The 26,327-nt window shown below is 44.1% G+C and overlaps 1 protein-coding gene and 1 pseudogene across 1 annotated transcript in view; both read right to left on the bottom strand.

The window, feature by feature from the left end:
* The window catches only part of SETD1A (SET domain containing 1A, histone lysine methyltransferase), a 38,787-nt gene that overhangs the window by 10,049 nt on the left and 2,411 nt on the right, over positions 1-26,327 (bottom strand). The window contains exons 3-16 of the mRNA XM_066631088.1: positions 25,485-25,619; positions 20,472-20,567; positions 19,133-19,403; positions 18,916-19,022; positions 17,629-17,852; positions 16,449-17,499; positions 14,739-15,638; positions 13,831-14,007; positions 13,543-13,627; positions 13,308-13,441; positions 12,576-12,657; positions 11,876-12,142; positions 2,923-4,350; positions 1,455-1,624 (exon numbers count right to left, since the gene is read on the bottom strand). Coding sequence (XP_066487185.1) covers positions 1,455-1,624; positions 2,923-4,350; positions 11,876-12,142; positions 12,576-12,657; positions 13,308-13,441; positions 13,543-13,627; positions 13,831-14,007; positions 14,739-15,638; positions 16,449-17,499; positions 17,629-17,852; positions 18,916-19,022; positions 19,133-19,403; positions 20,472-20,567; positions 25,485-25,604 — 5,112 coding nt within the window. The 5' untranslated portion in view covers positions 25,605-25,619. The remainder of the gene's footprint in view (positions 1-1,454; positions 1,625-2,922; positions 4,351-11,875; positions 12,143-12,575; positions 12,658-13,307; positions 13,442-13,542; positions 13,628-13,830; positions 14,008-14,738; positions 15,639-16,448; positions 17,500-17,628; positions 17,853-18,915; positions 19,023-19,132; positions 19,404-20,471; positions 20,568-25,484; positions 25,620-26,327) is intronic.
* LOC136654782 (5S ribosomal RNA) lies at positions 1,107-1,226 on the bottom strand (annotated as a pseudogene).

Below are 26,327 nucleotides of genomic sequence, written 5' to 3'. Positions count from 1 at the left end.
GCAAGTCAAGTTTCCAATCCTTAAAGACTATAATGATATACTATAAAACTTGAGAGCAATGCCTGGTGAGCTGTCACAAGTCCTAATGAAGAAATTTCAGTAGCTGAAAGTGGGGCTTCATGCCATGCTTTCTTTACTCATCACTACTATCAGAATTATGCAAAAACTTTAACTGCTAAATAAGTAGTGAAGAGAAAATCTTGCAGAATTCCTTGATTTACACCTGCGTCTCCAAACATTTAGGGGTCTCTATACATTTTTGCAGGCCAAACAAAAAATCAGTTTTATGAATGAATGAAATTTAAATGAATGAATGAATTTTACTTGGATATTTTTTGTAATCAGCATATGATTCAGAATCAAAGGGAAATGTGACAGTTACATAGAAACAATGTCATGCTTATATATCATTTCTCAGTATAATGAGTAAAAAAATGTCAAACATTAGCAAATCTCTGACTAAAGAACAAGTTGCTGTGGGCCGGATAAAACTTTGTGACAGGCCAGATGAGGTCTCCAGGTCATAGTTTTGGGAGGCCACTGAGCTACACAATTCATAGAGACCAAAGAAATGTTTGTTGTTTTACATTACTGATTATTGTGATGTTGGAATTTTCACTAGTGTGGAATTGTTGTTGGCATCCTTCAGTCTCGGAAGACTATGGTATTTGATAGTCTTGGTACCACCATCTGATTGGTGGTTCTGGAACAGAGTGTCCTCTCCAGTGCGCGAAGCCTGGATAAAGCAGATATGGAGGATAGACTGTTTCCCATGCAGCAAATCCCCCCTCTCCACGTCGCTGAAATGGTCCAATGGAAAAGCAGAGGCCAATACGGTTGGTTCCAGCGGCATTGCAGGAGTTGCCAGAACATGACTGTGTTCAGCCATGAACTGCTTCAGGGACTCCGGCTCCGGATTTTGCCTTGAGGTTGACTCCTGAAGCCTTTTCCATAACTGGATGTAGCCACAAGGCAGTGGAGGTTTGGGATCAGTTTTCCTTCTCTCAGATGGGCTGCCTTCCCAGGCTAACGAGTCCCATCTACCTCTTACGACAAGTACAGCCAAACTGAGGGCCTATTCTTATCCCCAGCCCCCAGGGGAGATAAGCCTACAGCACCCGGTATTCCCAGGCGGTCTCCCATCCAAGTACTAACCAGGTCTGACCCTGCTTAGCTTCCGAGATCAGACTAGATCGGGCACGTGCAGGGTAACAGTTGCTGCTAACAGTGTGGAATATGCAGGGTAACAGTGTGGAATATACACATCCTAATTACTTCCCTTTTGTAAAATGTGCATTCATGCAATAAAAGCCTTTATTCATTATTCTAGTGTCATCCCTGTACTGTCAAATGAGCATGCTCAGTTGCTGGGGGGAGGAAATAATAGGAGATGAGAGGTAAGAGGCGACACAGGTAAGGGATGACACATAACAACAACTTGGTTGGGACTCTACCTGTGTATCAGCAGCATCCAACTGCTGCACGGTTGCTGGGCACACATCGAGATACTTGTCCTTCTCCTTCTTACTGATGTGATAATAGCCCTCACTGCGGGCACATCCTGTTTGGTGCTCCCGCAGGTCCGACGATTTCCGCTTTCGCTTGGGGTTTGCAATATTCGTGAGTGGAGACGGGCAGTGTTAAGGAGAAAAAGAAAAGGGACAGCAAGGGGAGACTGAAGCAAGGAAACAAACACAGGTCAACATCTCTGACATTTCTAGTTGGGCCAAACAGCGCCTTCCCACCTTAGAGAGCTCAGACTCTAGGGGAGTTGAGGACAACTGTCCGTACATGCCTTCTTTAACTGTACTAGTGTCTGTACTAGACACTAGTGTCTGTACTAGAACTGTAACTAGTGTCTCATGAAGGGAATGACCTGGGAATAGCGGAGGGGTGGCAGGAAGATGAACAGAAAGAAATGACCTATTTCCCTTTTTGCTAATATAACTCTACCCCCTCAGATCTCTTGCCTCTGCTCTGTGAGGAGGGGGAGAAACCAGTGAGACATATCCATGTTCCTTTTCTGTTGCAATTATGTCTCACTGTTTGATTTAATGGAAGCCACTCTGGAAGTCTTGTTGGCTGAAAACTGGGGTATAAATCCTGTGAACAAACAAACCAATTAACAGAGCAGTCTGACTGCAATGTCACATTCTGTGTATGCTATTCAATCCATTGCTCTTTTTTTACTGCATTTTTATGTTTTCTGAATTTTGCTATGAACACCATCAAAAAATCTTTGGGGTGGAGCGAAATGATGAAGGTAACAACAATTTCATGATTTGCCAATCAAAAACATGCAGTATTCATAAGACGTCTTGCATAATCTCACCATACCATAAAAAGTCAGATACTAGAAATCTTAGTAGCTAATGACAGACAGGGACCTGTAATGAACCACACATGGACCTCACCATGCTTAACTTGCAACACCAGCACCATCGTTATACCAGTTGCACAGAAGCAACAGTGGGAGAGAAGCCTGCCTGTGTGGGCTTCCCAGGGGGAGCTGGTGGGCCACTGTGGGAAACAGGACACTGGAAGAGATGGCAGAATTCCATTAAATTATGCAATATAGATTAGTTACAAGAACTTCATGTTTTTGGACCCAGACTGTAACTTAGGATTCTTTTGGTTTTGAATGCAAAACAGACAGGGCATATCAACATGCAACCTCCTAGAACTAAAGTAGAAACATCTCCTGAACACATATTAACGACCAAAGGTTGGCAACTACAGATGCCCTGGTTTCGGAGACATTTCCTCTTCCACAGAAATCCTGTGAAGTACAGCTCTGCAAGGGGAGCTAGAGACCCTAAACAGAGACCCTTCAATAAGCAACAATTTCTAGGAGCCTTGACAGACTGCTAGAGAACTGATAAAAGCTTTCCCTCCACAGTCTCTCTACTCCAGGAAGGATATTGGTATGATGGACCCAGTGGGTGTCATTCAGCCAGTCTGTGCTGTTGTCCTCATGTAGCAAGCGCTCGTACATCAGTCGCAGATACTTCATGTCCTCCAAGTCCAACCCTGAGTTCCAGATGTCATACAAGATGGTCATCTGCTCAAACTCGCTGCGTGTCTCAAAAGCACGGGGAGGTGGTGGTGGCTGGGACGGGATGTACTTGTGAGAGTGGGAACGTAGGGATCTCCTACGAATCTCTCCTTCGTCACTGCTGTCTGCGCTCTCTTCCTCATCTTCCTCATCCTCCTCACTCTCTGAGGGGAACAAATCCTCGGGCCCAAAGGGCAATGAGTCCTTTATTGTCGCCTCCTTGAGCCAGGAGGTAGGTTTCTTGATATGCTGCTGTTCAGGCACAGCTGCCTTGGGCTTCTCTGATAATGGGGGAGTGGGTAGTACCACAAGATCCCCCACATCTGACTCAGCTTTGACCTCACTAGAATCTACCACCACCTCCTCAGGAGCCTCCAGGACTTCGCCAATGTGCTCACTATACAAATCTACCTGCAAGAGATCAGCAGAGCCCAGTAACACTGCATTGTCGGACTTGCGAGGAATGCTCACTGGCACTGCGCGGACAGCCATGGCATAGTTGTGCTCCAGCAGAATGCTGCTGACCTCGAGTGTCAGCACAGGAGGAAGAGGCAGGGCCTTGGACTCCTCCACCTCATCTGAAGTCTCTGTTTCCTCCGAGTCTTCACCAGCAGGCATCTTGAGAGCCACGTCTGCCAGAACGGCCAGGTCGGGTTGATTTGCCAGCTCCAGGAGCGAGGATGCACCCATTTGTTCACGTATTCGTAGTCTATCTTCTTCCGGGGGTTGAGGCACCCGTAGAGGTTCTGAGTACCGGGAGCGTGAGCGGTTCCGGGACCGGCCAGCTGGCAGATGCTCATCTGACCAACATTTCACAAGGGAGGCATGGTCAGCTGGCAGGTTGCTGATTGTTCTTTGGCTAGCTTTGGAGGGTTCCCGCTTGCGACTAACAGCTACTGCTGGCTTGACAGGGGATGTTGCAGGGAGCAGGGAACAGGCAACTGGCGTTGGGGCATGTGAGGTTAAGGACACTTGGGGTTGTAACATGGGTTCCACAGGCACTAATGGGGGCTGTGCTTCCTCTGTGGGGGGAGGAGGAAGAGGTGGTGGGGGCAGAAGAGTTGGGGGTGCCAGTTCAGGCAGCTTCTCCAAAGCCCCCTTGATCTCATCATCCTCACCAACAGCTGAGAAGGAGACTGTTTTCCGGCGTTTCTTAGGTGGTGGTAGGAGCGGGATGGGAGACGAAGATCGCTCTTCAAGCTTTGGTGCAATTCCAATGTCCTTCTCCTCTGGCAATGGAGCTGGTGTTCTCTCCTGATTCTCCTCTACCACAGGTTTCTCCTCTATTATTTGGCCTGAGTGAAGGAGATAAATGAGATATTAGCTGCATATGGGGTTCTTCAGTTATGTTCTTAAAATCCTTCCTTGATACAATGGAGGTAGCCAGACCATAAACCTCACAACCCCTGCTGTAGGTACTGTCCGTACCCTCATTTGAACCTGTCTTGTGCTCTACTCTCTAAACAACTCAGACAAGTAGGACTTATAACATCTTTAAACACTTTTTAAGTGTGCTTATCTTCAACTGGTTCAGTACATCAGCTTTGTCCCTATTATCTGGAGACATTAATTAGCATTCTTTAATCAAAACCCCCAGAGTGACATATATTTTAAAAGTTTAAATACAATTAGAAAAGTACAAGAAAGGGAGCAACCTGCAGATAAAATTTCCAGCCTAAGAATTCAATTAAGAACTAGCTAAAAGATCTGAACAAATAAAAAGTCAAGGGTAAGAGAAGGCTCTACAACACTCTTCATCCACATCATACATTCTATTCCACTGTTTACAAAATATATGAGCCTTTCGTTAGTATTATTAGTGATTTATATTACCCTACATACAACAGAGAATTCGTATACTCATCAATCATAGACCTTCCCTCAACTGATTGGGTGAATCTCTCTGGATCTCCTATTTAGAACATATTTTAAGAGTCAAAACACAAAAAACACAGGTTGCTTATCTGCAACTGTGATTCTTCAGCTGGTCACTTGTGCAGATATAAGCAGTGGAGTTCTGCACACCATGAAAGCTTCCAGAGCAACTGTCCAGGGTACTGACCTTGCTCTTGGATGGGGGGACCCCATGCACACCATCTGCCTTGAAGGCAGGAAGAACATCCCTCAGTTTTTTTGAAGATCATTACTCAAGCACAAATCGTAGTGTTTGAAAAGAGATCCAATATTTTAAGCCAGATCTTCAGAGGGGATACTTAAACAGGGTGTGTCTGCTATGTGTGACTGCATGGAGACCACAGAGGAGAAGGATATGAGTGGTCTGTGTAGATGACCACTCAAAGAACCACTGTTACACATAAACATCATATCCTTCTCCTCTGTGGTCTCCATGCAGTCACACATAGCAGACACTAGCTAGCTTCACCTTTAATAAAGGTGGATGCAGATAGATCTGGAGATGTTCTGCAGAACAATATGTCCAAACAAGACATCAGCTTCTGACCTTGTGTACAGGGTACAGTGCTTGATAAAGGAAGAAGGCAGACAACATAACAGAACTCAGACAGTGAAACATTTCTTGTGCTTTCAAGGAAGGAGGTGGATCCTCCTTATCTGCAGACTTGGCATCCACCAATTTGAGCATCCACAGACAGGGTCTCAGAGGACCTCCCAGAAGTGACCAAAAGTGCCTTCTTGTTGCATCCGGGAGGAGTTCTGAGAAGGTCAGATATGCAACCTCCACAGGGCTGGATGTGGCCCACAGGTAAGTTACTGTGGTGCTGCACCCTCCCCCCCCCCCTCCGCAAATTATCCATGGATTTTAGTAACCATGGGGGTTTCTGAAATGGATCCCCCCAGATTCCAAGGGCCCACTGTACCTCATTTCAACAAAAAGTAGTTCACAAAGTGGTTTACATAACAAAATAAATCAATAAATGGTTCCCTGTCCCCAAAGGGCTCTAAACCAGTCAACTGGTAAGCCAGGAAGATAATCCTACAGCAAATCCTACACAAGTCTACTCCACGTTTTACTGAGTTCAACAGGGCTCCCTTCCAAATAACTGTGTATAGGAAGGATGGTCAAACCACAGTTTGCAAGCCTCTTCAACATATGTGTAGAAATATGTTCGCTGATATGTATTAGTTCTGCATCACAATTAATATAAATGGTAGATAAAAAATTTTCAAACTTTATAATTTACCAGGTATAAACTGCAAGATTAAAACATAAGTTTAATGTTCATGGTGAGTAAATCTATTTAAGAATTTTAGTGCTAATTTTAATGCTAGATTTGAGTTAGGGATTTAAAAAATTTCAGATCAGCAAGGATTACAGAGGAATTGTGCTGGAGAATTAGTAATTGTACAAGCCAATGCTGACCATGTCTATTTTAGAGGGCACGACTTGCAATCATGTGATTATGGCATGAGTGGCTATGCTGTAGGCAGTGAAATTAGCAATGGTAGTGTGATACTGGATGCTGCAGAGTTTGGTTGCATTGCTTGTGTTGGAGAGGATTGTTCTTCATTTTAATTTTTTTAGAAGTCTCTGATAACTTTCTGAAGGAGGGTGACATTAAAAATGATGCTGTTTTGACCCCTTTTACTTTATGATTTTTGAAACTAATACAAGCTAACAGTTTAAAAAACTACATACATGAATAAATATTACATACCTGTATTTTTTCGTATTTATACATTTTTGTAACAAAATGTGCACGCAAAATAAAAATGTGTGCAATTTGTTTAATCTTGCCGCTATCTAAGTTTATCATATGTAGCTCTTACATTAAGCAAATTTGGCTACCTCGGTGTATAGGACTGGCTAGTTACCTAATAAGCCTGACCCTGGACAGAAACACTGTTGCCCTTGCAAGGCCTCTGGTAGCAGATAAACAACCTACCAGAAATGAGGTAGTTGTACCAGTGTAGAAAGAAAGAACTTGCTTAACATCCACTGAGTGCAGAGCTCTTTCTCCTTCTGAAGATGAGTTTTGAGAGGACCCAGGCAATCCTGTATCTTGATTAACGTGGAATGTTGAGATCAAATTAGGCAAAATAGCAAAGTTCAGTCTCAACACCTCTATGTCTGGATGGAACCATATGCATGCTAAGAGCACATAGCACACTGTTCACCAGTCCTCTGTGCTCTGTTAACGAAGTAGCAGTTTACTTGTAAGTTTCAACAAGACCAGACAGATCTAGAGATTTACTAGGTCCTTGAAAAGCTTCCTAACCAGCGCAAAAAAATGGGTGCACTGTCTATTGCAGGATGGAAAGTTAGGGTGGCAGCAAAGTGAACTCTAAAGAAGAGTTAGCCAAAGCAAAGACTTAAGCTGGATAGTGTACAATAGGATATCCTGGATAGACACATCCCTTGGCTGAAGATTGCTGGGTGCCACATACACACAAAAACATTTCCATTTTGCTGAATAAGCCTTGCGGGTTGAGGATTTCCTCTAAGATGTTCTTTAGCTCCACTGCAATACTGATTTTGGCTGGATCCTCCATACCATCAACTTCAGCATTTTGAGGTTGTGGTGTAATATCATGTTGGCAACCTTCAATCTCGAAAGACTATGGTATCGCACTCTGAATGGTGGTTCTGGAACAGCGTCTAGTTTGGCTGAAAAGGCCAATTCGGGAGTGACAGTCCCTTCCACACCGGGAGCAAGTGCAGTCTGTCCCTGGTCTGTCTCCCTGGCTATGGGCCTTCCTTCTTTGCCTCTTTGCCTCGGTCTGTTGGCCAAGTGCCTCTTCAAACTGGGAAAGGCCATGCTGCACAGCCTGCCTCCAAGCAGGCTGCTCAAGAGGCCAGGGTTTCCCACCTGTTGAAGTCCACTCCTACGGCCTTCAGATCCCTCTTGCAGATGTCCTTGTATCGCAGCTGTGGTCTACCTGTAGGGCGCTTTCCTTGCACAAGTTCACCATAGAGGAGATCCTTTGGGATCCGGCCATCATCCATTCTCACGACATGGCCGAGCCAACGCAGGCGTCTCTGTTTCAGCAGTGCATACATGCTAGGGATTCCAGCTCGTTCCAGGACTGTGTTGTTTGGAACTTTGTCCTGCCAGGTGATGCCGAGGATCCATCGGAGGCAGCGCATGTGGAAAGCGTTCAGTTTCCTCTCCTGTTGTGAGTGAAGAGTCCATGACTCGCTGCAGTACAGAAGTGTACTCAGGACGCAAGCTCTGTAGACCTGGATCTTGGTATGTTCCGTCAGCTTCTTGTTGGACCAGACTCTCTTTGTGAGTCTGGAAAACGTGGTAGCTGCTTTACCAATGCGCTTGTTTAGCTCGGTATCGAGAGAAAGAGTGTTGGAGATCGTTGAGCCAAGGTACACAAAGTCATGGACAACCTCCAGTTCATGCTCAGAGATTGTAATGCAGGGAGGTGAGTTCACATCCTGAACCATGACCTGTGTTTTCTTCAGGCTGATTGTCAGTCCAAAATCTTGGCAGGCCTTGCTAAAACAATCCATGAGCTGCTGGAGATCTTTGGCAGATCTTTACAGATCTTTGGTGTAATATATTCAGTCTCAATCCTGCAACAGGGGGTTCAGGCAAGGTAGGTAGGTGAAGGTACTCACTTGTCATTTTGAGCAAAGGTCAGATTTGCATTGGTCACTATGAGGCAACCAGGATGAACTGGGTGATCTTGGCAATTTGTGAGAAGGGGGGCAATGCATAAAACAAGCCTCCTTCCCATGGGACCAAAAATGTATCCCCTAGGAGTTGCATCCAGAACCGTTGCATAATTACACTGTTGTACAATTCCTTTCACAGTTCCTAACACTTGGCATTGTGACTCATGCAAAACCAACCCACCACAGCAATGTTTCTTAAACTTTGGGTCAGGACCCACTAGGTGGGTTGTGAGCCAATCTGAGGTGGGTCCCCATTCATTTCAATATTTTATTTTTAATATTAGACTAAATGCTACCAAGGTATGTGACTGCATTTGGGGAAATGTCACAGATCTGTACTTTTAACAGGCTACTCTGAAGATGGTTTAAACAATGATAATAACTCCTACGTATGTGTGGGTAGGACTGCAGTCTAGGATAGTTAAAAATTTTCCAGCTTGATGTCACTTCCAGTCATGACATAACTTCTGGTGGGTCCTGACAGATTTTCACTCTAAAAAGTTGGTCCCAGTGCTAAAGGAGTGAGAACCACTGCACTACAGAATGACATCAACCCACTACAAGATGACATCAACGATGAACTGTAGACCAGAAGATCTCAATATCATGGTTGCATTCAGGGGCTACTGCTTTGTCTTCTGCTTTGCCAACTTGCACAAAGTTAGTTTACGACTTTGTCAACATAGTCTGCTAAGCACTGATATTTCATGCCCAACATAAAGGGCATGCTAAGGATGTTCTCATTACATGTTTCAGATCCCCTTTTAAAGAAACTGACTTCTCACTGTCTTCCTGATTATCCAGTGATAGCACTGCCTCAGTCCCAAGAGCTCTCTGAAGAAGTTTTGTGCACAGAAAGGCATGCCTGCTTCGAGAAAACGGCTGGCATAGGTAGAGAAAGTGGAAGGTTTGCTAGAGACACCAATATCACTGCAGCAAGACTGATGGCCGACTCCCAAAGAAATCAGGCAAAGCTCCCTGTTCTTCCTCATCTGCCAGAAAAATCTTTCTTTACAGCAGACATAGGCATTCATAATGCAATCCTCCCAAACAAAGACAAGTGTGACAAGATGGTATTCAAGGTACTGAAATTGTTAATACTGGAAGACCTAGATAAAAATATAGTATCGAAATCTGGGTGTTTGACATGAGATGTCTACACAGGAAGAATGCCCTAGCTTGCGAAGGAGGTTGTGAAGTGTTCCAGCAGGGCTGTTCTTATTTTCTTAGGATGAACATCCAAATCCAGATGGTTCTCCTACTAAAAACAGCAATGTCTCCATCTTGTCTGGATTCAGTCTTGGTTGAATCCAGACACTGGTTCAGAACCTCTACTCCATCCCGGATCAGAAACAGAGCTGGGTGTCATCAGCATATTGATGACACCTCAACCCAAACCTTTGGATAATCTCTAACAGTGGTTTCATATAGACACTAAACAGCATGGGTAACAAGATGAAAGCCCAAGGGACAGCATAAGCCAAAGAGTCAAACGGCACTCTTAGTACCATTTTCTAAGAGCCACTCTCCAGGAGCTACTACAAAGTGGTAACTTCCAATGCCAACTAAGCAAGTCAGCCCAGAAGAACATTGTGGTCAATGGTAACAAACCAACTGAGGTCCATTACAACCTCAGGGACACATTTCCCTTGTCCAGTCTGCAAGTACAGGTCATCCACCAAGGTTGTTTCTAAACATGCGTAAGTAAGCAAATAAGTTTTATCCAGGAGATATAAAAAGTGGAACAAAGCCTGATTAGAGCCAATTCCAAGGGAATGAGGTCCATTAGTCACAACAGACAGAGACATAAATTCAGCTCATATGAGCTGTAAGAGCCAGAATTCCTTTCAGGATTCCTTTCACTATAGAGATCTTAGTAGCAAACATTTAGACCCGATACTGGGAAGGATGAGCAGCTGGCCTGATTTGGATAAAGTTTGCTCCATGTGTTCTGATGAGACATCTGAGACCACGGAGAGGGTAGCAACCTTCCTAAAATGGATTCTAAAGTCCTGTGAAGCGAGTTTCAACGTCCCTCCCTTCTAGGGAAACTAATGGGCTAATGCCTACATGTTTCACACTGAAAAATTATGTTGATTGCATGTACGTATGATAGACGTGTAATGCTAATAAAGGTTCCTACTACTACTACCACCACTAAATAGTTCCAATATACTAGGCTTATACTAGGACCAGAAGTCCATACTTCCTGAATGCATCTGAATACTACAAACCCTCTTGGAATGTAGCCTGCTTTAGATAGCCTCAGCAAAGAAGCTTTATGTGCACACCTCAGCTTGCTTGATACTTCTCACATTAATTGGAAAGCCAGAATTCCTCTCAAGACAGGACCTGTTTAAGCAACTTACATACTGAAGACTTTTGTCCAGGTCATAGTTTTATACTCCGTGCATGAATGCAAAATGCCAGAATCTCTCTTGGGATGAAATCTGTTAAGACTGCTTTGATTCAGAAGATTCATGTTCAGACTTTGGCTGCATGCTCCCCATGTGAGTCTGAATGCCAGAGCCTTTTGGGGGAATTGTAGCTGTTTCGGCAGCTTCAATTCAGAAGGCTTACACTTAGCCCTTGGTTTCATGGTTCCTACACAAAAAGGAATGCTGAAGTCCCCATCGGAATTGAGCCTGTTTAGGTAGCATCAATTCAGAAGACTTACACCCAGGCTCATAATACCATAATTACTGATTTGCATTCATTTACATTTTACCACTGCTGTTCTGTCCCTCTCACTGTGGATGGAAAAACAATTAAACTGAAAAGTTCCAAAGAACATTAAAATGCATCATTTATAACAATGATATTTTTCTCCAAAAATCTTGGTTTTATCAGGTTTTACTATTTCTCCCTGCCTTTTGACCATCACAGAAGGCAGAATGCACAGGACTCCAAGCACCAATCAGACTCAGACCTATTTTGTTTCTCTTGTGCATCCTCAAATCAATGTGTATTTACCTGATTAGCTAATCTATCAAATGAAATCCAGTTAATTAAATCAACAATTTTTAATTAAAAAAATCCCTAAACCAAGTAACATGTCCTTCAACCAGCGCTTTGTTAGATCCAATAACAAATATAAACACAGAGATCTACAACCCCATCCTCCAAATTCCCAGAACTGCAACATGTCCAGATGCTCTCACTTTTTCCTATGCTCCCGCCCTCCTACAGGGACACTGCAAGATTGTACACCTCACCTTGGATTATATCGGCTTCCAACTTCTTGCTCAGTTCAGCATCTGTTTGCTGCACACTCTCTTCTGTAGCTCTCAACGGCTTTGCAGGGCACCTATCCATGGTAGATTCATCCATTTCATCCATGCTCTCAGCATCCTCTTCATCAGAGGACGATGATGACAAGGAAGATGAAGAGGAAGAGCTGCTCTCCGAGTCAGACGTGCTGTCACTTTCTTCGGACTCTTCATAAAGAGAATACTTGGAGGAACTATCGCTCTCACCTTCATCTGGACACAGAAAAAGTGGAGAAAGAACTGCTCTGAAGACTGTGCCTGTGTCACGTTTCCACAAACACCAGAAAGAACATAATACAGACCTGATCTTAGCATCCTGAAGACGAAAATGGCAAAATTATGCAAAATAAGAGAAGTTATATAATTTTGAGTATTATATGCAGGTTTTGGAATTCAGCTTTCCTTTTTGAGGCAATATATATTTAAGCACAGCACACACAGAATCTTAACTATAAAGACCAACCACTCTGCCAAATATCACAGTTCAGACAATTCTGCAGATCTAATGATATGAGCTGAGCAATTTTTAACTTCTACGTAAGCCAATAGCCTGTGATCAGGGACAGCATTAATGCTACTGCCACTTCCATCAATTCTGAGTTGTGAGTGGACCCAATTACTGAACCCACTGCCAGATGGGAAATACCTTCAGATTCTGCACCTTTTGCACTGCGCTCCCTGGCACCTTCTTCCTCTCCCTCCCTTCGCTGCTCTTCCTCTTCCTCCTCCTGTGAAGACAGATGTAGAACCATTTAATCTTTCAGAAACTTGGACGAGTGCTATATTAGGGCAAGAGTATACCTGATAAAACACTGGCCAGCGGACTTGAATCCCTGCACTGCAGTGGTTGGAACTGGACTAGAGAATCAGAAGGGAATTTAAACCTGTGAAAGCATTTCGACCACAGAAGCCTATGAACAGGATTTCCCTTCCCCCCACTGAAGAAGAATGGTAGGAAGCAAAAGATAACAGTAGATAGCAGTGATGGCCAAAGCAGGCCAAAATGCATAGAACATGGACAAGCAAAGCAGCAGCTCTCTGGGTTCACTGACAGACACAGAGAAGAGGCATATATTGAGGAGCATAGCAAAAGGTGACCATTTAAGATCACCTTAAAGAAGGGGTACAAAAGAAGGGGTGAAGCACCTTGTCAGGGCTCAACAAGTGACATAGCCAGCAAAGAGGGACTGCAGGATCAAACCTCTCTCAGCACTCTATATCAAAGACCTCCTTAGTGCTCCCCTAACACTCTTTCCCAGTTGATCTGCATGGAAAACTGAGAGAAGCTAACCCAGACAGGGTTCTGGTCCACAACTCTCTGGGAAACAGATGGTCCTAATGCTGCAAAAATCACCAGAATGGAATGCCTTCCTCTCACCTTCTCAGAGGATGAGTCCTCAGATGCCTCCTCCCCTTCACTATCCAAGCAGAAAAGTTTCCGCCGCTTCCCTGGACCTTTGATCCGCTCATCGTCTCTCTTGGAGGCCTTGGGTGCCTGTGAGGACTCCTTATCTGCGAATGGAAAGAAAAGATGGAGTTCATTGAAACGAAGACTAAGTATCTTAGCTGATAAAAAAAAATTAAAAACTACTCAGAAGGGGAGGGCATCTTACCCTCCTCATCCTCTTCGGCAGCTGAAGGTCGGGGCTGTTTCACATCACTGTCTTCTGAGATTTCAGAAGGTTCTTTCCTTTTCACCTACAAAAAGAGGAGCAGCAGATTTCTTGGGCTCAGAAGGGCTCAAAAGTGATATTTAAGGAAGCATTTAAAAACAGTGCCCTATTTAATAAGGAACATGGTCTCTCTCCCACCTGTGACCTCCTAAACAAAGCAAGATTCCACACGTTAAAGCTTAAAAGCTGAATCACGACAACCAACCTAAGAGGATATGCAACCCTCACCTTGAAGGAAGGGAGCCTGAGAACTCCTCGAAAGCCAGTCCCAAAGCCAAAGCCTTCCAGGCCACCTGTACCACCACTCTTGGCCCAGTCAACTAGGGATAGCAAAGCAGGATCCTTCAGTTTGGTTTTCTCCTTCTCCTCCTCCTTGACTGGCTGTTTGACAGTACTCTGGAAAGGCTGCAGATAATGAGACCTTGGCATTAATGACAGTGTTTGAGGAAGGGGGGAGGAGTTAAGACTTAGAATTTGGGAGGAACAAACTTTTGGCAATCAGAAGCTTTTAGTGATCCCGTAGATGGCTGCAACTCATACTTTTCAGAAACTTTTGGCCTTCACTGCAGCAGTGTAACGAAGCTGGGTTCAGGTTCATGCCCCCCACCCCAGGCAGTGGAGTGGCAGTTTTCCACTGTCTTTGCTGGGGGGAGGGATGACAGCACTTATGGTTGCATGGTAAACGCTGCAAAATTGGACCTCCCGCCTGATTTTGTCTCCTTATGGCTCCAAATGGAGCTGCTGCCAGGGCCACACATACATTTAGGAGGGAGCAGGTGTAGGGGGTACAATGATGAGGGGGGGGGATCAGCAGCCTCTGGGTACCTGCCCCCAGGGTAAGCTACTGCTTCACCATATCTATTTCTAGGAAGATATCTAGGTGCAGCCTTCCTCTTGTGACCTACACCTCCCCTCCCATTTTGAGAAAACAGACACTCCAGTCTTTTGCAACAGCACACCACAGTATTTCATCAACTGCTACAAGGCAGGTTTCACACCTTTGCTCTGAAACTCAAGTTTCAAGTCCCCATTTCATAAGATGTAAAACCCTACTTCAAACATATTCAGCATCAACCACATTCCTTCCCCTTACTGGACACTTTGGTACCGCCCTTCCCTTCCCTGCCCCCCGTCACCTTGGCCTTCTCTTCCTTGCGCCCCCACCACTTGTCAAATGTGTTGAAAGCCACATTCTCCACCATCTTGCGATTGAGGTCACGCTGCATGATGTTCTTCATCTCCTGCATGAGTGTAGCAAGGACGCTATCAACAACAGAAGCATGTGGGTCCTTGGGGAGAGGCGGGGGTGGAACCACTTCTTCCTGGTAGCCCCACGGGGATGTCTGGAAATCAAAGAGGCGCTGTGGGGGTGGCAGAGGTGGCTGCTCAGAAGAATGCTGTTGCTCTGTGGAACCCACCACTGATGACTGCTGCATGAACAGCTGATCTCTCTGAAAGTGCCGGCCACTCTGATCCAGTAGATAGCCATGGCCATAGAGGGGCCGGCCACAGAAAGCTGCTGCCTCCCGGTGGTAAGGGAAGGGGTCCTCAAACTGGCCTTTGCTCTGGCGTAACTGCTGCAGGCGGCTCAGCATCTGAGTCTGCATCTGGAAAGACATGGGCATTCCTCCCCACTGGTTTCCCAGCCGGTTCATCAGCTCCATGGAGTTGACAAAGTCATAGATGTGGGGAGCGCCTCGGCCCCCACCCACGACACCTGCCCGCCCCCTGAAGTCTGACAGGCGGTGAGTGTGCCGTGGCCCAACTTGGCCATAGTTAGCCAGCGAATGAGTTTTACCCGCAAGATGTGGGAGGGAGACTGACATAAGAGGCTGTAAAGGATAGGAGGGATGTGGGGGTGGGGGTTCCGGTCGATGGTGGGGAGTAAAGGAGGACACGCCCAATGGCATATGACCCAAGGCTGATGGCAGCACAGAAAAATGAGGTTCAGATACTCCTGCCACAGGGGTTGGGGGCTCAACCTCCGCTTCATCATCAGAAATTTCCATGTCTTCACCTGATGAATGTTGAGATGCCTGATTAGGGAGAGGGCAGAGAGAAAGAGAGTTAATTGTCCAGCTCCTGCAAAATAAAGTCACCTGCTTCCCTGAGCACCATCCCAACAACCACTTTTTCCAGCCCAATAAATATCATCCTCACTTCAAAGAGTCTCCTCACCTGTCCCATTCACATATTAAAACTTCATTATTCTCATCTTCAGATACAAGAACAGGGTTAACCCCCCCCAAAAAAAAAACCATTAGAGACACTCAAGATTTGACACAGACTCAGCTGTTCACTATGCAAGAAGAGCGTCTGAGTCGATTCCCTACTTTGAGTTCTCCCATTTTTCAAAATATACAAAATACTAACCAGACCTTTCATACCATATTATTACTTCAATAAACATCTGCAACACTGTTATGTGCCAGAAAAATGCAGAAGTACACCTGCATCAGTGGATTGCTGACACTGTTTTTGCCTAAAAAACAATAAAAGAAACACATTTCTAGCCCTCATGGCTATGCAAAAGATTGTTAAAAGCAGGAAGCCTCATCTCCTAAGGGAAACGTCCCAAAAGACACAGTGATTCTTACAGTGAAGAAGTGAGATTATATTTCAGCCAACCTCTGTCCTTGGTCCTTCATCTCTGTATTCCTGACATTATGCTATTCCCTGCCCTGCCTAAGGATTATTCAAAATACAACACTCCAAAATCTTGAAGGAAAACAAAAAGACACCTTTATGACAAACATGCAAGTTAAGTTCAAGCAGCTTGCATAAATGAGCTCTAATCACAGAATTTTGAGATTTTTTAAAATGCACATTCAGATCCCTGATCTTACTCTATCTTGTCCATTGGCTTTAGGGGATTCTGCTCCTAATCCCAGATCCAGAGCCGGCACAACATCTTCAAAACTGACTGGGAGGGGTGGTGGTGGAGTGCAGGGCCCATGGGTCTCTGCCCCCTTGGGTCCTCCTTTCTCATCCTCTTCCTCTTCTGTGTCTGAGTTGAGGAAAGAGAACTTGGATCTCTGCTCCTTTAGCAGCATCTCTATGCGGGAGTCCAAACTGCTATGCTGAGCAAAAGGGACGCTCTCATTGGTAGTTTCAGGTGCTGGGGAGCCTGAGCGGGCTGGGGAGGTCTGTATGGCAGGAGAACAGGACTGGTCATCAGCACCTAGAGCTGTTGTCACTGCTGGGCTGATGTTCTCTTTAATTTCCTGAGCAAGAAATTCTGTGGGAGGAAGGGAGTTGGCAGCAAACGTCTCAGCCGTGGGGAGCAGTCGGTAGTCCTGGTCCACGGCATGGGGCTCAGTCGGTAGGGAGAAGGATTCCGGAGTGGCTGTGTAGGATGGATAGAGAGCACTGGGTGCTGGGAAATGCTCTGCACTCTGCTGAGCAAAACTGTGACTGTTTTGGAATTGAGCACTATCTGACACTGTTGCCACAGATAAAGAGGTGGACGAAGTGGTGGTAGTGGTGGTGGTTGCAACAGTGGAGGAAGAAGAGGAGGAAGAAGAAGAAGGAGTAGCATCCTCCCGCTGGGAGCGCTCTCTGGGTCGGGAATGGAAGCCAGAGTCCTCTCTTTGTTGCGAGCGATGAGAGGAGGAAGAAGAGGAGAACCCTTCTGAGGTGGATGAATGGCGCTGGTAGCGGCTGCTGCTGGCTGTGGGGGCGCTGTTGCTGCCACCATCAAACTGTTGACTGTAGGGTGGGTAGTGATGGTCATTGCTGCGGAAGTGGGAGGAAGAAGATGACGAAGATGAAGAAGATGAGGAGGATGAAGAAGAATAATGTCGGCGGGAGTACGAGTCCGAAAAACTATTCTCATGCCGGCGAGATTTGTATGATGTTGACTCAGGCTGGTAGCTAGAGTAGCCTGGTGTCCCTTGCCTTGGGGAGGAAGAAGAAGAAACTTCATGAGTGTCTCCTCTTTAGTCTCTCAACCCTGAAAGGATGCTAGCCCAAGGGCACAGCCCCTCTGGGGTAACTTTCCCGCTGCATAGGGTAAGCCCCACCTACCTGCTGGAATAGGCAGAATCCTGGGAATATGGTGTCCCTCCACGGGGGGTATATGGAGTCCCCTGGGACGACTGTGGGGTATACTGGCCATAAGAAGAAGGTGTGTCTTGCCGGCCACTGGAATAGGGAGTGTCCTGAGAACCGGGTGTGCCATTTCCAGGTGTTGAAGGCATTGTACTAACAGGGTAGGAGGAATCCGTGGAGTGGCGCCTTCGGGACTCCGACTGTAAAAGAGAAAAGAGAGTAGCTCAATCCTCAAGTAGCAATTTCTCACCTGCAAACAGGCAGGAATGTTCCAGAGAGGTTCATTACAACTGGCCTAGAGTATGACCATTCATTTAAGTACCATTCATTTAATATCCCCCAACTGAGAACAAGGAGCATGATTAGGACACTGCCTTTTGGTTATGCTACTGTAGTACATCGTGTGCAAGTGTCTGACTGAAGATTCTACTTAGGACCTCAACAACAGCAAGTGGCAAGAGCCTATCGAATGAGCAAAGGTAGTGCAGCACAGTAAGAGGAGAAGTGTGGTAGGAGAGAGCTGGGAGAAAGATGATCCATTTTCTTTTCAGGAAGTTGGGTCAACAAGGAAGGTAATGAGATATTTATGCTCCTCCAAAGTGGAGACTCCAAGCAATGGAGAAGCAACTATTCTGGAAAGTCCTCATTAGATACTAAAGGTCTCCGACCAAGGAGGTCTTGAGCCCTACTCCCTGTGTCACTAAGCAAACTTCCTGGCAAAGAGAATTATCTGCCTGTACCACCCTTATAATTGATGAAACAAGTACTTTTCAGGCCAGGTGACCCATGGAATCGATAGGGGACTGGCTGATCCTATATAACAGTTAACATCAGACCTCAGTCTGAACAACCGAACTGAGCGAGTAGCACAACAGATTTGATTCAGAACCTAATTTAGAATCTCACTATTATCATGCCTCTGGTTTTTCCCAATACTCATCTACCTAATCTGGTGTCCGACCACAAGCCCACATCTGACAACATATTCCACCTATGGCTCCTTGACCCTTGTCTGCTTACAATGAGACTAGACTTCAGTTTGTTCTAGGTCCTTACAGTCCTCTTGCAAAACAATGACTACCAAGCCTTTAACTAACTCTACTAGGCTCATATCACAGAACTGGAAAGGAACCAAAATGATCTGGCCCAAAAGCCAGATCAGGCATCCATCTACCCCAATCACCTTACGCAGTGTGCAAGAGTAGATGCCTCACCCCCCATGACTTCTGAAAATCCACACAAGATAACTTAGAAGCCACTTACCAAATCTGCTGGGAACTTCTCATTCAGTGTTTTGCCCCCAGTGGGAACAGTCTGGGGTGTATAGGAGCCATTCACTATCAGATCATAGTACTTCATTCGTTGCTGACCTGTAGCAGGCAGGGAGAGAGATGCTTATAGGGGACGTCAGACAACTTTGAACTATACAGGAAAGAGAGGAGGCAAGCCTGAACCAGGATGACTAAGAAAGAAGACCTACCTTTAATGTCAAGCTGGGCATGAATGATGTTTCCCATGACCGAAGTATTGTGGAGGTTCTTGACTGTTTCCTTGGCTCCCCTTGTGCTGGTGAAGAGCACCTTGGCCAGGCCCAGATGCTTGCGGTTCTTGGGATTATAGAGAATCTCAATCTCCTCAATGTCTCCATACTTCTTACACATCTCAGCTAGGAAAGGCTCCTTGATGTTGTCATTGAGCCGGGCAAAGGTCACCTCCTTCAAAGGGATCTGGCCCACATAGAATTCATCCAGCTGCAGCAAAGAAAGGAGGTGGTGGTGGTGAGGGGAGCTTCCACACTCACACACCCAAATAATGAAGGAAAAGCATCAAATTTTCTTGGTAATGAGGAAAAGCTTGGAAACATGTTAGCAGCAAGGAGTTCAGAACTCACAGGAGTAGCCGAGTAGCGCTTCTACCAGTTTTGTCCAGATCCCTAACCCATACTTCTCCTCCCTGACCAGAACAGACCTTCTTCCACCACCCCAGTTATTAAAAAAACAAAAAAAACTCATTTTCTATAAATGAAGACTCTAGGACTACAGCAAGGTATCCTGAGTACTTTAAATATTAATTTGCAATGTTTATTTTAAAGGCACATTCTGGGTTTTTTTTAACTTCTCTTCCTGTCCTTTTTTAAAACTAATATTGTTCTTCAGCTGTACACATTTATCATCCAAAGTTTCACTTTACCATATTCAAAGGAAAAACAGTAACAATAACAAGAACTGCAAGTTTTTGCAGTCTGTCTTAACCTTTCCCCATAAAGTCACTTAACCCTTTCCTGTCCTCTTAAATCTCCCTTCCATAGGATTTTCTGCTCTTAAGATGGAAAGTGGGAACCTTTCTTCTTTAAGAAATGCTGAGTATTTCTCAACTGCAAGATCAAGCCGCTAACTGAAGCAAGGTGCCTTTGCCTTAACTTCCAATAGGAACTTCAATTCCCTATATACACTGCTCCCAGCAACCCCACAATGTTAAAATCTTCCCTCCCCTCTGCTTAGCCAAACTCTGCTGTGGAAATATTCTGGAAATGCAACAAAATTCCAGGGGATCCAGTCAATTTATTTAGCATAGGCTGAAATTCTAATCTCACTTTCCTGTGAGTAAGTCCCACTGAACACAATAGTTCTTACTTCTGTGTAGACCTGGCTAGGATTGTGCCCATAAACAAGAATACTTGTACACATCTGAGCCCTCCTGGACATTTAGCGGGCTTCTAAATGAGGCAGTTGTAGTACAGACATGTACTAATGAACGGGGCGACTAGAAACCTTAAAGAGAACTGGAGAAGGATGCATAATCAGGTGAACATAGCCTACCTTAAACTTTGGAACAGGGAGGGAAATGTCCCTGTTTTTGGACCATATCCTGCGCCTGGGATCCCGTACATCACCCACAGGAGCATGGCCCGAGTCCTTAAAAACAAGAGTGATTGTGTTAGGTAACAATGACAAATCAAAACGTTTTTGGAAACCCAAAATGCTAGAAGTCAGTACTCCTTGGTTCAGCCCCCAAGAAACTTAGCACATGCAAAGTCTAGATTAAGAACTTCTGGGTTCTCAAGGAAAGTGGAGGTAGAGGGAAATTCAAGTGAACAAAAATACAGTTCACACAGTATGAATCTCTTTCACTTCATGTGTCTGAGAAAGTGGACCACAGCTCATAAAAGCTTGTGCTGAAATAAATAAGTTAGTATTTAAGAAACTACAAGATTATCATATTTGCAGTATCAGACTAATACAAGTACCTCTCTAAAAGATTGAACTGTCCACCTGGAAGTATCATGCCCAAACTAAATAACCAATTCAAACACTCCTTAATTTTGGATTAAACAGAGCTCGTTGAGGGAGAAAGGGTGAAAACATCAGCTGAAGCTTCTGAGAATGGCTGGATGGAAAATGTAATACAAAAAAATCAAAATGTGGAAAAATAAAGGCATATTTAGAAAAAACACAACTTAAAAAATAATGTACAGGAGACAATATGCTATTCTCGAGGCTCCTCTTGTCTTAAGGAAGGCTATGAAAGCCACTGTGAAACAACAGACAGAGAACAGGTCTTGAATCTGGGTTAACTAAAGTTTCACCTGTGCCACAGATTCACTACAACATCTTGGGTGAATCAGTCTCAGTTCCACATCTACGTAACAGGAACTATAGTGACTTACTATCAAAGTACTTATGAAAGTGAAGGCATACTGTAAAGTGCATTTGCATATTAGAAGTACTATAAAAACAGTAATAGGCCCAAATATGTCTGTCACAGTCTTCAACACCTAAATGAAATCACAGGCCAAAGACATCTGGAGGTCCACACTGAAGTATCCTATAACCCTGAACTGATGCCTAAAGGTACATCTGGGATGGATTAGGGCAAACCAACAGAAGTTGAATCCAAATAAGATGGAGGTGCTATGAGGAGAAAATGCTGACCCTTTGAATGGACAAACAGCCTTTTCTTGGCAGGGTCTAGAACAGGGGTGCCCAAACCCCGGCCCTGGGGCCACTTGCGGCCCTTGAGGCCTCTCAATGCGGCCCTCAGGGAGCCCCTGGTCTCCAATGAGCCTCTGGCCCTCTGGAGATTTGTTGGAGCCCACACTGGCCTGGAGCAACTGCTCTCAGCATGAGGGCAACTGTTTGACCTCTCACGTGAGCTGTGGGATGAGGGCTCCCTCCACTGCTTGTTGTTTCGTCTGTGATGTAGCAGCGGCAGCAAAGGAAAGACCAGCCTTGCTTTGTGCAAGGTTTTTTATAGGCCTTAAGCAATTGCAAGACCTTCATTCGTTCTTCATCTTTAATATATTCATTTTATGTAAACTTATGTAAATTTATTCAAATTTTAAATGTAAATTAATTATTTTTTCCCTGGCCCCCACACAGTGTCAGAGAGATGATGTGGCCCTCCTGCCAAAAACTTTGGACACCCCTGGTCTAGAACACTGTCAAACAATTACTGACAGGGGCACACTGAGGACAAGAGACAGGGTCTTCTTGGCAGTGGCCCACTGCTGTAAAATCCACTTCCCAGAAAGACTCTAATAGTTCCCACACTGTCGTATTTAGGAAGATGTTAAAAGCATTATTATTCAGCAACATCTTCCCAACTCAGTATTGCTATGTTTTAATGCTGGTGTTTCAGCCCTTTTTTATAGTTTAAAATATGTACTTGTGATTCCTATTTTCAACAATTTTTGGAAATTGCTTCAATCTCTTGGAAAATCAATCTATAATCTGAGTAAATAAATAACTAAAAGAACTTAGGGACTGTGGCCATTGCAGTCTTCTTCATTTCCAAGCAAGTCCCAATTATGCCCCAAATAAACTACTTATTTGGAAGTAAGTTATTCAAAGATAGCTGAAACAGTCTTCCAATATTCAAAAAAATGGTTTAGTAAGATGTAAGACAGGAAAAGCTCTGGGCAACAATAGGCCTACAAACTTTAACAGTGACTAATCTCTTTACTGACTGGGTTTTTACGGTCAAACCTGACATTACCACCTTTTTGACAAGAAAAATCCAAACTTCCAACTATTCACTTATATTGTCAACCACAGCATCTTTTCTTGGGGATGGGGTCTTAGTTCAGGGGATGAGTTCCACAAACAATTTATGCTGATGATGCTGGGAGAGACCCCATCCTGAAATCCTGAAGAGTCACTGCCACAGAGAAATCAACACTGAGATAGATGAACCAATGGTCCGACTTAGCAGAAGGCAATTTTCTTTGTGACCTCCCCCACCCCCCCGCCTGCTATTCACAGCTTTGAAACTGCCTTTTGTCAACACCACTTTGGTTGCTTGGGGGAATATCCAAACAAAGAAATATCTAGAAGGAAAGTTGCTTTGCATGCTGCATAAAAGTGAAACTAAGCATGTCAAAAGCTGCCAAGCCATGAAAGAAGAAAAGGGATTGTAAACAGAGGGAGACATAGCTCCTCTTTTGGCTGCAGAGATTATATATTTCAAAGAGAGAGGAGCCAATGAAATAAAACTCATTCCTCTCAGTGCCGAAACAGGAAACATTTTGGATTTTGTGCACATTTAATTTCATGGGATGTGGTGTCAAAATTGTAACTAGCATCAAGAATTTAGGAAAGGAAGGGTGAAGAAAAACCAAGTGCATTGATCAAGATTTATATCCTGCTTTATTTAGAAGGCTTAGACCTAAAATAATACTTTCTTTTAAAAAATGAAGATGCATGCAAACAAGATGAAGTAAGTATTTTCTTTATACAAAAGAAACATGTATAATTGTAAACATGACTACTCAAAGGTGAATGGGATTTACTTCTGATACGTGTGCTTATGAGCAGGCTTAGTATTTTAGCAAATATTTAAAAATAGAAAAGGAAAATTTGAAATTGATTTACTCAGATATTTATTTGAAAATAGCAAAAGGAATTTGAAAGAGATGTATTCCAGATTAGAGGGAGGAAAATGATTGTTAGGATCAGTTATTTCAAAATTCTTTCCAGCCTCAGTTCTGTGTCTTTGAAATGGGTATAATGCTACTGCTTTAACACCCCGATTCTAAATATATTATGTGGGAATAAGTAGATTGATTTCAGTGGAACTTGTTTCTAAGAAATCTGAAGGGGGATCTGTCTTGAAGAGCTGAAGAAAACCATTCCGGTCAAGGATTAGCAATAATTTTGTAACCAATGAGCAATGGAGCAAAGGTAGCTTGACAAGCAGGTTAACATTTAAAGGAAGAAATTTTCAAGCATGGCCAGGCAAACCAAGAAGTTGGACACTATAATCTTCAAACTGTGCCACTGCTGTAAGGCCTTTCTTCATTTCTGAGAAGATTTCAAAACTGAACCAAATCTCTTTGGAGAATTTAATCCCAATTGTAAAATTAAGAACTAGAATGAATGTCAGTGTTACGTTAGCAACATCTGACTGAGGCCATAACCAAATATCCATTGGTTTGTTAATAAACCAGTTTTTGTAGTTAATAAAAAAGCAATAAAACAACCACAAACATTCTTTCATCTTCTACAACTATATTCAACCTCTGTTGAACAGGTGCAATCCAGAGAAAGTTAAGAACCACTGAACCAAAAGGATCTTAATTGCTCAAGTCCTAATTATTCCAATGGGACATTCACATGCTTAGCTCCCTTTGGTATACACCAAAAGTAAGAGAGGTGATTGGCTAAACAGCCTGAAGAAAGAAGATACAGAAATCTAGGGAATTCATGAACCTATGTGTGCTCTGGCCTCCCTCAACCATAGCATCCCCTAATCAGTTCCTTCATGCAGCCTAAAGGGGTTCCTCACGAAGCCCCAATTCATCACAGATGTCTCACAGGGCACATGCCTCCTTCTCCCTGTACAACTCTGCTGTTCCCAATAATTGCCAACGTATACACATATTTCTTTCTTCAGGAAGCCAGAACTAAAATTTTAAAGCCCTAGTCTTGCTTAGAACTGAGCAAAGCTTTCAGAGTTCAAGGTTTAAATATCAAAGGTGGTCCTTGATAAAAACGGACAAAAAACAGTTCGAAATTAGGTGCTGATAGCCATCATGAGCAATAAGCATGGGAAGCAATTATGCATGGGAATAAGCAAGAGCAATAAGCATAGGAAGCAATTATGGGAAGCATAAGTAATTATGTACGGGAAGGATAGAGTGGATAGAGAGATACTCTTTACACTCTCACATAACACCATAACCAGAGGAAAGCCACTAAAATTGAGTGTTGGGACAGTTAGGACAGACAAAATAAAATATTTCTTTACTCAGTGTGTGGTTGGTCTGTGGAACTCCTTGCCACAGGATGTGGTGACGGCATCTGGCCTAGATGCCTTTAAAAGGGGATTGGACAAGTTTCTGGAGGAAAAATCCATTACGGGTTACAAGCCATGATGTGTATGTGCAACCTCCTGATTTGAGAAATGGGCTATGTCAGAATGCCAGATGCAAGGGAGGGCACCAGAATGAGGTCTCTTGTTATCTGGTGCGCTCCCTGGGGCATTTGGTGGGCCGCTGTGAGATACAGGAAGCTGGACTAGATGGGCCTATGGCCTGATCCAGTGGGGCTGCTCTTATGTTCTTAAGCAATGAGGGACATGGCTGGCTCATCCAATCACTGTGGCCTGCACTCTCAGAACTGGACAGAGAGCCCAACTGTTCTCAAAGCTAAAGTACACCCAAAGAACAAAAGTTGAGACCCTGGACAAAACATATGAAAAAGATCATGCAAAAGATCCACAAACACTACAGTTGGAAAGATGAGGGGGACCACTCAACCCACTTCAGTAGGAAACAACCAATTCTCTCTTCTCCCCACCTCTATCTAAATAACAATCCAGTTCTGTCCACTTACATTGGTGCTGAAATGAACCCCATCATAGCGGTAGATCTTGTGTGGGGCCCGCTTGAGCACAGGATCAACAATGAGTTTGTAGTTTCTCCACTGGAAGTCACCCCCACCTTCCTGATGCATTCTGACTCATTTACACTAGAAGGATGGAAATGGAAACACACAGAAGCATATAATGAGTTAATTACTCCTAACAAAATGATTTTATCACAAGAGAGCCTGCTCTGAACAAACTCCAAGACTGAAAAGATCACACTTGGAACAGCTGCTCCTTCACTCCCTGAAACAGGTATAAGAGTTTAATATTAAGCTACGTGAAGGGGAAATAGCAAAATGCTTTCCCAAACTGGTATAAATCTCCTTCAGAATCCATTTTACACTCCCAGTGCTACTTACTGTATTGGACAAGGCTCAGTGCCGTATAGGAACATATTCGAATGTCCTGTCAGTGTAGGCCCTTTCCTTACAATGGCCAGTTTTAAAGCACTGTGAATTATGTTGAGTCTGCTCAGTTAGTTCTTCCTAGATCTGAGATTCCACAACCACAGAATTTTCTTGCAGGACTATGTGCATGGCATACTTCTGCAGGAGTGCAGAAAACTGACAAAAAATGGTAATGAGTGTAGAATTCCTTCTCTTAGGAATCTCATTTCTCTCTCTCTCTCTTTTTAAAGCAAGTTTCTAGTCCTTGTGGTTGATGCAGAAATGTTTGAAATCATGAGTAAAATTCATAATCTCAGAAACCAAGGAGTTGTCAGAATAAGATTTTTAATAATAATGTGAGAGAGTTTATTCTTTGTCAAGATTAGCAAATCTAAAGGAAACTATACAAAACAGAAAAAACTG

Source organism: Tiliqua scincoides, chromosome 5 (genome assembly GCF_035046505.1).
Source record: "Tiliqua scincoides isolate rTilSci1 chromosome 5, rTilSci1.hap2, whole genome shotgun sequence".
Classification (NCBI taxonomy): domain Eukaryota; kingdom Metazoa; phylum Chordata; class Lepidosauria; order Squamata; family Scincidae; genus Tiliqua; species Tiliqua scincoides.
The sequence above is the reverse complement of the archived record's forward strand: the minus strand, read 5'-3'. Positions and strand labels throughout refer to the sequence as shown.